The sequence below is a fragment of the Neophocaena asiaeorientalis genome, unplaced genomic scaffold (assembly GCF_003031525.2).
Source record: "Neophocaena asiaeorientalis asiaeorientalis breed wild unplaced genomic scaffold, Neophocaena_asiaeorientalis_V1.1 scaffold823, whole genome shotgun sequence".
NCBI lineage: Eukaryota > Metazoa > Chordata > Mammalia > Artiodactyla > Phocoenidae > Neophocaena > Neophocaena asiaeorientalis.
The window spans coordinates 378,814-395,284 of NW_020172767.1; the positions used below are offsets into that span (position 1 = coordinate 378,814).

The following is a 16,471-nucleotide window of genomic DNA, read 5'->3' on the forward strand; positions in this document are numbered from 1 at the left end:
GCAACAAAAGAGTAGCCCCCACTCGCTGCAAGTAGAGAAAGCCCGCGTGCAGCAACGAAGACCCAACGCAGCCAAAAACAATAAATTAATTAATTTAAAAAATAAATGGTTTAGTAATTAACAATTTTTAACTAAAGTTGTGTTTAAAAGCAAGTGTCACAGATGACTGGATAAAGAAGATGTGGCACATATATACAATGGAGTATTACTCAGCCATAAAAAGAAAATTAAAAACAGATGCTTAGTGAATAAAATAGTTGAGCCAAGTGGACTCAAAAAATAAAAAAATAAAAATAAAAGCAAGTGTCATTTTTTTAGTCTGCTATTTTTCCTTTCGTAATATTTTTGAAAAGCCATAAAAAAGAACAAAATAATGCCATTTGCAGCAACATGGATGGACCCAGAGATTGTCCATACTGAGTGAAATAAGACACAGAAAGACAAATATCATATGATATAGCTTGTAAGTGGAATCTTAAAAAAGGGTATAAATGAACTTAGTTACAAAACAGAAGTGGAGTCACAGATGTAGAAAATAAATTTATGGTTACCAAAGGGGAAAGGTGGGGGGAGGGATAAACTGGGAGACTGGGAGTGACATAGACACACTACTATATATAAAGTAGATAACTAATAAAGACCTACTGTATAGCACAGGGAACTCTGCTCAGTACTCTGTGATGGCCTGTGTGGGAAAAGAATCTAAAAAGAGTGGCTATAGGCATATGTATAACAGATTCACTTTGCTGTACACCTGAAACTAACACTACATTGTAGATCAACTATACCCCAATAAAAATTTAAAATAAAATAAAAATTAAAAAAAACGTACTACATAACATTATTTAAGTCCAGAAGTAGTACTCAGTCGACATCACTGTATTTCACAATGCTACTTCACTTACTTGTTGCTTGATTCTGGGGTTCCATCTAATGTAGTAATTCACCCAAAGTTCCAAGTGACGCATACTGGCAACTGGATATAAAACTCGATTGATTTCTTTAGTGTAGAAGGGATTTTTGAATTTGTCTTTATTACTGTTTATCAGCGACCATAAAGAAACAGTTCTTTCTGTAACTTTCTAGAGGAAAGAGAAAGTAGAAAGCCTAAGTAAAAACACACCCTGGTACACAAACCATTTTGCAGGTTGCGGCGATACAGCTGAGCATCAACTTGAATCACACATGTACATTATCCCCGTAATAGCTCAAAAAGCCTTCTGCGCCTGGGAGTGCCGAGCACCACTTCCCAATATTTGCATAGATAATGGCTTGAGAGCCACTGTTTCTGCCTGAAGAGAGAGGGGAAGGATGCTCTAACATTAAATGCAACTCACTGACCTAAGAAGACTATTCCTGGCTAGGGAAAACATTTATGAACAGATGGGCAGTACGCTCTTTTGAATTCGGCAGCAAGAAAAATTATCATAAGATCTCGCTGACTTTTTCCATTTTTGTGTTTGTTAGAACTACAAAATCTCAACCTGTATCTACTTGACAGCAGGCATCTAGACAAAGCGTTATGTTAATCAAACATCCAGATGTTTAATGCATCATGCCAGTATCCAGATATTTGAAACACGTGGATAACTGACTTCACTGAATCTTCAGTTTTCAGTCTGGTGTCCATCATCTCATACAGATATTCACATCTTCACTGTTTTTTAATTACAGATTTTTACCCGTTTTGATCCTAAGTAGAGGAAAATCAAAACTTGGGAAATAAAAGTACAAATATTAAAATTACTGAAGGCAGAATTGGAAACTCTCCCTAGTAATGACGTCAAGAAGAAAGGACCAGTAAGCTAAAACTGGAAGCTGAAAACAACAGCTTGAAATAGTGACTGAAGAAATTTTTTGAACATACACGTTTCGTGAATGTGAACGGTAATAATAGCAGCATAATTTTGCCTTCCTTGGGATCCACCTAAAACTTCACTTGTCCCTTTCTGATTCCACAGTCTACACTGCCTTGTGTTTATTGGCATGCTTGTTTTTATTTTTATACATACACACAGTTGATTTAAAGTCAAACAGCTTGACAAGGTTTGTTATGAAAAAAGTAGTCCCTCACCTTTCTCCCCCAAGCAACTGTGTTTGATTTTTAAAATTGATTTGGTTATTTGGTACTTACCTCCACCCCCGTGAGAAACACCCTTTTCTTGCTACTTGTTGACTATAAAGTTACAGGCATTAACTGCTGACACTGCCACAGCGAGAACGTTCCTCCCCATCCTGCTGCGCTCACACCTTCTACCCTGCCTCAGACCCCCCAGTTTACAGCGTTGCTCTGGTTAGATCCATGTTTAGGGTTTAGATTGCTATGACTCAGCAAATGCTATTCCCAGGTAAGTCATGTCTTTTCTACTCTGATTTCTTTTCCTGTACAATTTCTGTTTTTGTTTTCCTTTAACTTAACAGCTGTCTATTCTGCTTGCTTACTTCTCTTGGCATCTATCACTCATTCAACCCCAAACTCTTCCTCCAATGTCTTTAAAACTCTCATCAGGACACTCAGCACATCCGGAGTCCCCAGGTGCATCCTGGGAGGAAAGAGCTGCCCTGGCCGCCCCCGCGTCATGCACCCAGCTCTCATTCAGGAAGTCTCTTCTGTTTCACCCTCTGAGGCTTCCCTCTGGCCTCTCTGTGCTGGAGCTCCTAGCTTCCTGAACTCCATACAGTCTTCTTTCTTGATGCCACGTGTGTCTGAGGATACGTTTGGTCTACTTCACATCTGGTTGACAGTTGGGTGGCGAGAGGATTCTAGGTTGAAACCATTTTCCTTTAAAACTCGGAAGGCAATGCTCCGCTGACTTCTACTTTCCAATATTGCTGCTGAAGGATTCAGTCTTCCTTATTTCTGTTTCTTTGCAAATAACCTACTCTTCTTCTCTCTGGAAGCCTGAAGGGTCTTTCCTTTCTCCCTGGTGTTCTGAGACTTCACAAAGATGTGCTTTACTGTGGGTCTCTTCTTGTCCACTGTGCCTGGGCACTTGGTAGGCCTTTCAGTGTGGAAACTCACACACCTCAATTCTGGGAAATAGTCTCACATTATTCCGGTGATTTCCTGCTCTTCTTTCCCTATTTTCTCTTTCTAGAACTCCTATGATTTGGATATTGGACTCCAGAACTGATCTCCTAGTTTTCTTATCTCCATTTCCTACCTGTCTCTATGCCCTACTTTTTGGGAGACTTTCAACCTCATCTTACAACTCTTCTGCTGAATTTTAAATTTCTATTGATAGCACATTTTTAAAAATTAATTAATTTCTTTTTGGCTGCGTTGGGTCTTCGTTGCTGCGTGCAGGCTTTCTCTAGTTGTGGTGAGCGGGGGCTACTCTTCGTTGCGGTGCATGGGCTTCTCTTTGCGGTGGCTTCTCTTGTTGCGGAGCACGGGCTCTAGGCACAAGGGCTTCAGTAGTTGTGGTGCATGGGCTTAGTTGCTCCGCGGCATGTGGGATCCTCCCCGTCCAGGGCTCAAACCCGTGTTCCCTGCATTGGCAGGTGGATTCTTAACCACTGCACCACCAGGGAAGTCCCTTATAGCATGTTTTTAATTTCAAGTTTTCTTGTCTCTAAATGTTCTTTCTAAATAATATCCTGTTATTATTTCATGGTACCAATATTTTCTTATCTTTCTTGGGATATTAACTGATAGCTTCCTGTCTAGGTTTCTCCCCACCCTACGTGGTAACTATTTTCTCCAAGCTGTTTTATTTCCCTCCTGCTTGTTGCTATTATGTAAGCTCTGAAGTCATGAGGCTTTTGTCAACTTGAGCTTCACCATGGGGAACCCTAGCTGTTGGTAATCTTTAGGTCCTTCTTCTTGGGCTAGTCAGTTTCTCTAGAGATGATTCCTTCTTTTTTTTTTTTTTTCCCCAAACTGAAGTGTAGTTCACGTACCATAAAGTTCACCATTTTAAAGTCTACAGTTCACTGGCTTTTAGTACTTTCCCAATGTTGTCCAACTGCCACCTCTATGAAGTTCTAAGACATTTTCATCATCCCCAAAGGAAACCCTGTACACGTTAAGAAGTCACTCCCCATTCTCCCCTCCCTCCAGCCCGTCAACCACAAATCTGCTTTCTGTCTCTATGGACTTGTTTTTCTGGAAGTTTCATATAAATGAAATCATACAATACGTGCCTTTTTTGTGTCTGCCTCCTTTCACTTAGCATGTTTTCAAGGTTCATCCATTTGTGGCATGGGTCGGGACGTCATTCCTTTTGATGGCTGAATAATATTCCAGTGAATGGCTAGACCACATTTAGTTCATCTATTCATCAGCTGATGGACACTGGGGTTGTTGACGTCTTTTAGCTATTCTGAGTAGGGCTGCCATGGACATCTGTGTCTAAGTTTTTGTTTCAACCCCTGTTTTCATTCCTCTTGGGTACATACCACTAGCAACATCCAAGGGTTCCATTTTCTCCCCATCCTTGCCAACAGGCTCTCACCTGAAAGATAAGGACCTGCCACCAGAATGCTGGGAGTGAGCAGGCAGCATGGGCTGGGTCTCTCACAGACCAGCTCTTCCCATTCACCTCATCCCCTGAGGACACTCAGGTCCCCAGCCCGGATACCTACTCTCACCCTCTCTCGAGAAGAAACCTCTGTCCTTAACTCCAGAGACAAGTGGAGGTGATCTGGGGAAGCTACCTGCTCATTCTAAACAGACCCTCAGGTTATCTTTTTTGTTTTTTCCCTTCAGGTTATCTTACCCTTCCCTCTTTGCCCCATACGCTGGTACACCCTTGCCCCAGAACCCCTGAGTCATATGGGGTTGCTGTGATGCAAAGTGGCCTGGTTCTTGGCTTCCCCACTGCTGGTTTGCGAGTCACTTTTCTCAAGTAAAGTTATTTCCCACTTATCTACTAAGTTTCCAGCTTCCAAGTTTGGTGCTGTGTCTCCTTCCTTATTTCCCCCTGTTCTTGCGGGTTTATGCCTTTTAAAAAAAATTTCCCTTATTGACATTTTTATGGCATTTTGGGAGGGTGACCTTGCATGCCTTTAACAGCCATTCCTACTCCAATAGCCAAGATATGGAAGCAACCTAACTGTCCATCAACAGATGACTGGATAAAGAAGATGTGCTAGGGGCTTCCCTGGTGGCACAGTGGTTAAGAATCCACCTGCCAATGCAGGGGACACGGGCTCGATCCCTGGCCCGGTAAGATCCCAATTTTAAAAAAAGAAGAAGATGTGCTATGTACATACAATGGAATATTACTCAGCCATTAACGAATGAAATAATGCCACTTGCAGCAACACGGATGGACCTGGAGGGTATTATACTAAGTGAAATAAGTCAGACAGAGAATGACAAATACTGTATGTGTCCACTTATATGAGGAATCTATAAAGCAAAAGTGAGCAAATGTAACAAAACAGAAACAGACTCACCAATATAGAGAACGAACTAGTGGTTACTAGCGGGGAGAGGGAAGGTGGGAGGGGCAAGATAGGGGTGGGGGATTAAGACGTACAAACTACTAGGTATAAAATAAATAAGCTATAAGGATATGTAGCACAGGGAAATATAGCTGTTATTTTGTAATAACTTTAAATGGAGTATAATCTATGAAACTATTGAATCACTGTGTTATACACCTGAAACTTATACAACATTGTAAATCACCTATACCTCAACAAAAAAGTCATTCCTACTCCCTGAAAGCAAAGTCAATGTCTTACCCCTGAAATAAACACCATACACTCAATAACCCCTGGTTGAAGTGAAAACGCCCAAGCTTGGGGTACAGAATGAGAAACTTTGCATTAACCACAAACCAAGCTATCAAATTCTTTGTTATTTCACAGCAGACTAAACACATTTTGGTGAGTCTTTAGCTAAAAAGATGTTAAAGATGTTAAACACTCACCTGTTTCTCTCGAGCGGATTCACAGTTGTATAAGAAAGTACCAAAGCGGCAACTATACAGATGATCCAAAATTATAATCAAAAACCGTTCATTGAATTCAAAAGCTGTAGGGAACTAGACAAAAACAAACAAGCAAACAATGCATGAAAACTTGGGGCTGATCTCACAGAGAGCCGAAAAAAGGTGCATAAATGTTCCAGGAGGACAGCTGAGGCTGTGGTCTGCGGCGTGCTACAGCTCACCTGTCGGTGCTTTGCACAGGGCTGAAGAGCTTAACTGAGCGTCAAGTAAAGGAATAAAGAGGGAAAAAGGGAAAAGAAGCCCATTTCCTGGGCTCTCCTGAGCGTACAGGACACACAGGAGGGTTTAATTATTTACGGTAGTCTAAGATAGCAGACTCGCCTATACACAAATGCCAGTGTAGGATGAACTGGAAAAGATGACTTGCTATTGTCAATTATGCGGCTCCTCCACCAGCAGAGAGAGTACAGTTAAATAGTAAAAATTTAAAACTTTATTATGAAAAATCCCAGTCAATATAAATAGTAGTGAGAATAAAAAAAGTGAACCCCGTGTACCCATCACCCGGCTTCAACAGTTATCTGCACATGGCCAAACTTGTTGCATCTCTGTCCCTACCCTGTGTTACTGAGGCAAATCCCAGATATTACATCAAAATATTTCAACGTTAAGTCAGATGTATTTTCATCCTAATATCTCTTACCTGTTTTGACATCTGCCATACACAATCAACAAACTGGAGAAAAATAGGAGATCGGTCAGCGTCGGCGTGGTTTTTATCGCCATGACCTATTCTCTGAAAGGAAGTGATGATTTGTTTTAATCTCTGGGTACAAAACTGAGGAAGCATATAACTCACAAAGCGTGACAATCACAACTCAGCAGTCTGCATTCTAAACGCCAAGCTTCCCAGAGAGTGAATAGTATTTTTTTCCCCATGGCAATACAGAAAATAACGTATGGTTTCAAAATAATGGAAATTAAGTATATAAACGTCTATAATAAATCAATACAAACGGAGAAAGCATCATGATGCTATGTGAACGTGACAACTATTTTATCCGATTGGAATTTTGTACAAGTCGTGGGCAGCTGCAGGTAGAGTTAAGTTACCAGTTGCTAAGGGACCAATCCCAAAGTCTCAAGTCTTGAAACCATGTCCAAAAGGGTGTGATTATTATAATTAAAAGTTCTTTAAAAAAAAAAGGTTCTTTCTCAAAAACAAGACGAAAACCTCACCGTTTATGCATTTACTAAACAATGACTCTTTCTACTTGACGATGCTATTCACACTACTTGTGAAATTTAGATGAAGGCTACAAGGCTACACAGCAGTGTTTCTGAAACTGTCTATGGATTCTCTTCATGAGAACCATGCGGGGAACTTGTTCAAAATGCTTATTCAAAGGGCGCCTGGAAACAAGACACCCTTTTAATAGGAAATTTAATTTTAATAGGCTCTTTAGGAAAATAGGAAATATGAATTTTAATAGGTTCTCTTGGTTTTCAAAATGTCTATCAGAGAATAGTAAAAGCCTCAACAAAAAGTCTAGCATTTCTACAAAATATTTGGCTCTAATAGTTATAATTTTAGTTGAGAAAGGAGTATCTTCCTTCTTTTGCACAATTTCAATTTAAACACTTTTTGTATTACTTTCAGGCGAAACTATTAATAGTGCAGATGGACAAACATGTCTCCTGAAAAGACTGGCTAAACCCAAGGCGTCACACATTTTCAAACCTGCAGTGTTTTTCATTACACTCCTCAGATTTTCTTTTTAAAAGGAAATCACTGGTTTCACAAATAGTTTTTTTTTATCCCAGATGGTGGTGATCAGACATTTAAAAAACTAGCTTTATTGTTTACTTACAGATGCGAATTTGTGTCCAAAACTGATCCATTCTTTTTGGACCAATATTTCAAAGCCCTCGATGCTCCGGTAATAACTGTCCAACATCAGCATGGCCAGGGACGTCAGCTGGGCAGTCCTGTCCCATCCGTCGCTGCAGTGCACCACCACCGAGCTCTTCCCTGAAGAAACCCTGTCTGCGACCTGGATGGCTCCCGTCAAAACGAGCTGCCAAAGAAAAACATGCGAGTCAGTAGCTAGCTGGAAGGGACTGCTTGAATTTGAACTTATAGCTTTTAGCCCTAGTTAAAGTTCGTTTTAAAATACTATTAACGCCTAGAACAGAAAGAGTTCTGAAAACGGAAGGCCAGAAGCTGCAGGGTCTGTTGCTTTTCCTCTAAAGAAACTGCCTTCGAATGCAAGTAGGTATTAAAAAACAAGACAAATACACGAAAGCCAAACTGCATTTCAAGCTTCCTTTCACATATGTGATTGTACGAGTTCACTAGGGCTGTCGTAACAAAGTCACACAGACTGCGTGGCTTAAATGACAGAAATGTATTATCTCCCAGTTCTGGAGGCTGGAAGTCCAAGATCAAGGTGTGGGCAGGGTCATGCCCCCTCTGAAGGCTCTAGGGAAGGACCTGATCCAGGCCCATCTCAAAGCTTCTGGTAGTTCCTTGCCTTCTGGCAGCATAACTCCAATCTTTTCATAAGGACACCAGCCTTATCGAATGAAGGGCCCACCCTACTCCAGTCAGACCTCATCTTAACCAATCACACCTGCAGTGACCTATTTGCAAATAAGGTCACACCCTAAGGTACTGGGGGTCAGGACGTCAACATATAAACTTTGGGAGGACACAATGCAACCAATAACAGTGATCATATTAGAAAAATCACCAGCCCAAGAGGTCCAGTCTAGACCTTAAAGGCATGAGACAATGGAAATCACCTTCTGGCCTTTAAATCGACAAGATATGAACTCTTATGTGGCTCATAAATTGCAGAATCCTTACCTAAAGATAAACTGACAGCCTCTAGTAGAAATCTGAGACCTAGCAGTGACTAAATGTATGCGTACAAAGAGCTACTGCTCTGATGGCATTTTTTGATGATTTAAGTATTTACAGAAGCACACTTTACAAACAGTAGAATTTACCTGTAAGTGTACACTTCGATATGGTTTAATAAATTTATAGTTTTGCGACCATCACCACCATCCAGTGGCAGAGCAGTTCTATTACCCAAGATAGTTCCGGGTGCCAATCTCTGTTCCCACCCTCAGCCCCAGACAACCAATGATTTGCTTTCTGTCTCTACAGTTTTGCCTTTACTAGAAATTTCACAGAAATGGAATTCTACAGTAGCTGGTCTTTTATGCCTGGCTTCTTTCACTCAGCATAATGTTTTCGAGGTTCATCCATGTTGTAGTCTGTACTGGTTAGGCTCCATGACCAAAGGTCTGGGTCTGAAACCTCATTCCATTTTTAACATGTCTCACCTTGAGCCAATCACATAACTGTGGTTCTTTTCTTGCTCAAGTGAGGAGTGAATGGTACCCCCAACCAGTATATTCACCTTTTCAGACCTGTGTAGTTATTTCCTTTAAAAAATTAAACACACCTATGCAGTGGTTAAGAATCCATCTGCCAATGCAGGGGACACGGGTTCGAGCCCTGGTCCAGGAAGATCCCACATGCCGCGGAGCAACTAAGCCCGTGAGCCACAACTACTGAGCCCACACGCTGCAATTAGTGAAGCCTGTGAGCTCTACAGCCCGTGCTCCGCAACAAGTGACCGCAATGAGAAGCCCGCGCACCGCAACAAAGAGCAGCCCCCGCTCACCACAAGTAGAGAAAGCCCACGCGCAGCAACAAAGACCCAAAGCAGCCAAAAAATAAATTAATAATAATAAAAAAATTTAAACCCACCTAAACTGTATCTTTTTGCTTTGTCTACAAAAGCCCTTGAAGAGCCATTCTCAAAATCTACAGAAAAGTTATAAAGGTACTACAGAAGGTTCCCATATACTCGACCCAATTTCCCCTATTATTGACATCTTAGAATAGTATGGTACATCTGTCACAACTATGAACCAATATAGATATATCATTAAATTATTAATAAACTTATTTTTAATGAAGGCCATGCTTTATTCAGATTTCCTTAGTTTTTACCTAATGTTCTCTTATTCTAGTCCAGAATCCTACCCACGATACCATATTACATTTAGCTGTCACAATTAGATTTTTTGCAATTCATTTTTGAGGATGATAAACTATGAAAAAAAAACGAAAGTTCGAGAGACTGACTAAAATTATAACTCCTATCAAGTCGGAAAATAAATTTTGACCAGAAAACACTCTATCTTCAGAATCCACCTATTTAAGGTTGGCTTTTTGTTTGTTTATAGAACTAAACAAAGTTTAGTTAACTAAAATTGTTTAGTTAACTAAACAAAGTTTAGTTAACTAAAATTGTTAGTTCCCTCACATAACTTCAAGTACTTTTTAAAAAAATTATTATTTATTTTATCTATTTATTTTTGGCTGCGTTGGGTCTTTGTTGCTGCGCACGGGCTTTCTCTAGTTGCAGCGAGCGGGGGCTACTCTTCGTTGTGGTGCACGGGCTTCTCATTGCAGTGGCTTCTCTTGTTGCGGAGCATGGGCTCTAGGCGTGCAGGCTTCAGTAGTTGTGGCACAAGGGCTCAGTAGTTGTGACTCATGGGCTCTAGAACGCAGGCTCAGTAGTTGTGGCACATGGGCTTAGTTGCTCCACGGCATGTGGGATCTTCCCGGGCCAGGGATCGAACCTCTGTCCCCTGCACTGGCAGGCAGATTCTTAACCACTGCGCCACCAGGGAAGTCCCAACTTCAAGTACTTTTAAAAGAATGGAGGTTTTTGATGCCTCTATCAAGATGAAGGATTGAATATAATAAAAACACAAAACTCATTCTTTAAACAAAGTCCATTTGAGGTAAGTTTCAATAAACACAATTGCTCTAGGTTCTTGAGGGTCATACCCAGTAATGGTTCAATAATAAATTATCTACTCCTAAATAAACCTGGGTGAAAGTCTCAACTACTTGCTATTGACGAGTTGCAAAGTGACATCTCTATACAAACTCTAAAAAATATTCTGGAGATAATATGGTGAAATCTTTAATTTAGGTAAGCAAATTGTAAAGAAACACAAAATTGTCAAATGTAGAGCTACATACAACAAATATCTTCTCTCTCACTGTTCAGTTTTTATTTTAAATTTAAGGAATCAAAAAAATTTCCTGATCCACTAAACCATTACGTTCTTTTTTATATATGTGTATCTTTTTTCAAAAAAATATACTTGCCTTGATATGTTCCAACCAGTGAGTAGATTCTAAACTGGACAACCAGTGAGATTCTTCCACGTTAGGATAAACAATGTCTTTGACTTTTTTCAAAGATTCCCGCATGACATGAATGTTATGAATGTCTAAGAAGAAAAGTTCGGCGTTATGATATGCATCATCACTTTCATATCCTCCTCCTGTCGCCTAAGAAACAATAAGATACACAAGACAGTAAGTTGGGTTTTCTATTTCTTCAGTAACTTACACAAATATTTCAAAGGTTATTGGTCCTCCAAATCTCAACCTAAAAACTTGCAACGTAGACACAATAATTGACGTGACCTGACTTCCTATCTGACGCTAGGCCTCAACAACATTAGTCACTAGCTCTTCTTCTGGATCTGGAAAGGCAAGAGCAGGTTCTGAATGGTCGTTGTCTTCCATTGGATTTTAACAGTACTCTTCAGGGACAGGCTCCCATGGGACTGGACGGGCTAGAGGAAAACGACAGGCTTTGGAGACAGACAGACCCAGGTGGATAGCTCAGTTTCAGCCCCTCTTTGCTGTGTGATCTGGGGCAAGGCACTTAACCTCTCTGCGCCTCAACGCTGTCTCCTGTAGAACAGGGGATAATACTACCTAGGTCTCATAAGATTAAAAAGGAGCCAGGCTCTGTAACAGCTAACACCAGCCACCATTTAATGAGCCCCTCTGACATCCCAGATACTGTGATTCTTGCTTTACATAATTTTATCTAACTCTTACAGCAATGCTGCAAGACAGGTATTACTAACTCCATTTTGAAAATGAGAAGAGATGCTATTTAACTACCCCCGAAGTCAGAGGTAAGCAGCAGAATTTAAGTCATCCGACTTCACAGCTTGAACCTTTTCTAGTGCCCCAGGACTGTCTGTGTGCTATGCAAACACCAGGACAGTGCTGCACGTGGTGGGCCCCGGAGGGACAAAAGGTTTCAAGCGGGGACGAGATGGCTACCACCTGCCGCGGCGCCTACCAGCATCCACCCGCTAGGCTAGGCGTCACTTCCCTTTCACAGGGTCGTGAAGATGCCCGTTTTCCACGAAGACAAAAAGAAACGCTCCGGCTTTGTTTAGGAACCTGGCTGCATTCTGCTTAATGCTTTAAAATGCCATGGAACATGTGGCCTCTGGCCTTTTAAGGAAAAGTTAAATTATTCAGGGACCTTCGAAGAAAGCAAGCTGAAATGGAAGGATGCTAATTAACATCGTAAAAACATATGAATATGTAAACTCACCAGTAAAGGTAAGTAAACAGTCAAAGCCAAGTTGTACTATCTTGGCAGTGCCCGCAGGTAAAGGACAGACAAGCGACATGCCTGCCAGTGCCACGGAATACCTCTTCTCTTTTCATTTACAATTGAAGGAATATAAACTTGTAGCTCGGGACAGAAGGGCCAATACATCCTATGTTTTTTTTCCAGGGTTGGTCACAGAGAAGGTTTCCTGCAGTAGAAGTAAGGCTACCACTTGAACTTCAAACCTGGAGACCTAGGTACAAGCCAGAGGCCTTGATCTCCAGAGACTCTAGGTAAGAAATTGTATTTTATTTAGACAGAAATGTGTTTTTAAAGCTTGCTACAAACGGCATCAGTAGTAAGTAGACAATAAACGTTCACTTTGTTTTCAAATAGTTATCAGCTAATGAATCCATACACAAATGGGTCATATTCCCCTCTCCTTGGTTACCCCTACCTCAGGGAATAACACCTTGCAGTTGCCGTCAGAGGTCACAACAGAGGTGCACCTATCCCCCTGGCAGTCACTGTTGTGAACTGGATCTGCAAGCCTCTCCCAGGAGGACACACGTTACCCTCCCACGGACATGTGACCTGTTTCTCTGTACATGTGGTTTGTAAACAGTTAGTGATTTTCAAAGACATTCCTAACTCTGGAGTTTCTTTCACAGATCACTGAAGATGATAGGAGGAAAAAGTAATAATTCATTGCCAAAGTTTCTGCCAAAAACAGACATTAACACAGTCCTGCTTTAAGCTTTAATTCATCACAGGCTGCTGGATCTTATCTGCCTCTAGGTTTCCTTTGTTTGTTTTTTTGTTTAATTTAAAATGGTGCAATGTTGCTTGTTACATACAGGGTTGTCAATTTCTAAATAGCCACAAGGGCAGAACAATTAGGTCCAAAGAGGAGAGAATTCAGAAGGGTAAAAATCAATTAGTCACACATAGACTGAGTTCCCAAAAGTTCAAATTCCACATCTCTGATTAGTTTTGAAGTTTTCTTTTCAGTTCTCTTCAACAAAAAAGAACCACCCATGTTACCTAGTACAACCACGTACACAGCCTGTTGCTATGGATACAGATGACTAGGAAGACACAGTCGAGGGAGGAGGGGAACCTGAGTGTGCTTTTTTAGAGAAGGATGCGCAGATCTTTCAAGCCTACGTTTTTTTGCTTAAATTTTTCCTTCCCTTCATTCCTAAATGGACTAGGAACACAGGCATATTTCCTGAGTGTGAAAAAAGGCATTCAAGAATTCTACTGCTATAACAATAAGCTTTAGAGTTAATACAATAAAGTTATTCATTTTATATATTTTAAAATATTCTTTCTAAATACCCCATTTTAATGTTATATGATATCTGTTTCAGGCTCAATGTATACATGGAAATACTTCATTTTATACATGTATTCAACTCTGAATTATACCTGAAGGATAGCAGGAACAGAAATGTAAAGGTAAGGATAATACAACAAGATATTCATATTTAGACTTAATTTCCTAAATGTTGTGTTACATTTCCTAACCTATTTATCGATTTCACTACCTGATTGCTTTATAAATAATTTCGATATCATTTTCGTCATGTAAAACAAAACCAACCGCAGTAACAAATACCGGGTCCAAAAGTAAATGATTATGAGTGGAGCCCCACACACACGCCTGTGTAGACAGACATCACAGGGTCCATTTAGGAAGCTACTGAATCTATCTGAGCTGCTTGAGGACTTGTTTTGCTTTCAGGTTCTTGTCTTGTGCTCTGAATAATTGAAGATGCCAGATAAATGACCTTGGGATAAGCAAAATATTCAAGATGATGAAATTTAAGCCTACATCTGACAAGAAGCCATACATCTGAAAGGTGGAATGGGGCAGGCCCACTGTGAATACTCATAAGTGACAGCTGGCAATGGGAGAGGGAAAGGGAACAAAAAAAACAGAACACAAAGGTTAAACTGAATGTCAAAGGTATTTCTGAATCTTGGGCCCTGTAGTGCAGGGGCAAACAGCCTTCCACCTTGAGCATCTGCTGAGGAGTCCTGCAGGCAACACTGCCTTGTCATTCAACTTCAGGGGCAGTCTGCACACTCTACTTAAGAAGGCCAAGACGACCCTTGAGACAGAGTTCTTTGTGAAAATATTACCATTATGTGTATAACTGTAAAACCCACATACACGGATCTACTCATTTCTTGGATCGTTTCATATAAATGAGAACACACGTTTCTGAGTATGGTGACGAGAACGCTTAGATAAAGCTACAAATTTAGGATTTTAACAATTACAGCTTCCCACAATCCTCACAGATGCCTCACTAGTGTACACACTGAGAATGACTGTCAATAGCCTAAAGGGCTCCAAAGAGGTTCTCTTTCCCAAGTTCACTACAGCTCTAGACTTCTACTTTACCTAAAGCTTATTTTCATTTGGCTTTAATGTATTCAACTTTTAAGATATGTTTTGTGATTAAAACTACTTTCTACCTTCAGTGAACTCGTTTTCCTCTCTAAGCGAAGTTTAATTTAAACCCACATGTTGATACGCCATGGCAACAACCTTCGTGTAAAACACTGCAGTGTACGTAAGGCAAGCTTCTACCACGTCATTAAATATACTTACCTTGTTGGCCACTGCATTTACATTGGGTCTAGCATCATAGATTGTGAGTTTGTTAACTTGTCTATTCGTCTCCCTGATGACGTCGAGATATTTCTCATCATCTTTATTTCGTTTACCACTCATACCAACAAGAGGCTGACTACAACGCATGATGACCGTCTTGTTTTCTGGATGAATCCATGACAGCACCTACGGTTGGTTCAGAAATTTTAAGCTATCGAGAAAGAACCAAATGTCAAAACAATTAAAACTATAAAAAAAAGAGAGCACTAACAATCATGATGAAGTGAATCTCATTTTGCTGAAACGGGATGCTTGTTCACCTGCCATTTCCACGTGTGCCCAGAAGCACACATTTAACGATGATGACTATTCAGAGCCAATGAGAATAACCAGTTGCTTTACTAGTCTTTTCTTAATTCGCACCACATCTAAAAACATTAAATGCTTACCTAAAAATAGTTATATCACTTAAAGGAAACAGAAAGCTTCAGATATTTTATTTCAGTCCTGTAGCTTGCACTGGATTTGTCATCATCCAGAAACAGCTTTAGCAAAAGGTGAGAGGTAAAGAAAACCACCCCTGGTACCTCACACCTGCAGGTCATTTTCCCAACACTCTCAACTCTAGAATCCAACACAGGGGCTTGAAAACCCAAAGGAAGCAAACAGGATCTCAGGACCGCCAAAGAGCTGCCAGAGTCTCCACGATGAAGCTTGGACACCCGCCTCCTGGGAGAGCTCTGAGCCTTTACTCAGAATCAACCTTCTCCAATTTTACACACAAGCCCAGCACACTTGCTACCTGGTCTCTCAGTTCATAGCGCCTGAGAAACAAGACCTGCAAAAGGAAGCTAAAACCGTAATACAGCAAAAGCTACAGAACTGTCCACTTTCAATGAATGAATGGTTTCATAGATGAATTCTATCTCAATAAAGCTGTTAGAAGAGAAAAATAAAATAAAACTAACAGAAGCTGGAAGGTAAGTGTGGTGGCTGAGTTCACAGCCTCTGTAGCGTCCTTTCCCTCTTTCATCAAATGCGGAGCCACGTGACAGCATGACACTGCTGGGAGGATGAATGGAGAACGCATGTACCCAGCACAGTGTACGAAAACCCATGAAAAGCAGACACGACCCCAGAAGCACAAGTGTTCGAGCTCACTTAATACAAGGCCAAGTACACTGTCGTCTTTGAAGTCACCTCCCCACTATGGCAAATGACGAGCAATGATGTTCGTAACGATCACTGTGTATAATAATGACAACACGTCAGTGAGCAAAGATGATATGATAATACGAACGAATACTCATTCAGTTTAGTCTCTGTGCCTGCCAGGGCCCAGTCAAAACACCACTGTGGCCCCCAACTAAGACTCCAAAGGCTCAGGACTGGGAGGCCTGGGCACAAGTGCTGGCCTCCCTCAACCTCCACTTTCTAACCTACAACATGGAGGTGAGACCTGCCCTGCCCACCTCCTATGG

The 16,471-nt window shown here is 40.9% G+C and overlaps 1 protein-coding gene across 2 annotated transcripts in view; it reads right to left on the reverse strand.

Annotated features, from left to right (window-relative positions):
• MTM1 (myotubularin 1) overlaps positions 1–16,471 on the reverse strand; it is a 72,599-nt gene that overhangs the window by 7,835 nt on the left and 48,293 nt on the right. For both annotated transcript variants that reach the window (XM_024740695.1, XM_024740696.1), the window contains 6 exons: positions 14,988–15,176; positions 11,107–11,292; positions 7,775–7,981; positions 6,607–6,699; positions 5,883–5,996; positions 906–1,082 (listed from right to left, as the gene is read on the reverse strand). In XM_024740695.1, coding sequence (XP_024596463.1) covers positions 906–1,082; positions 5,883–5,996; positions 6,607–6,699; positions 7,775–7,981; positions 11,107–11,292; positions 14,988–15,176 — 966 coding nt within the window. The remainder of the gene's footprint in view (positions 1–905; positions 1,083–5,882; positions 5,997–6,606; positions 6,700–7,774; positions 7,982–11,106; positions 11,293–14,987; positions 15,177–16,471) is intronic.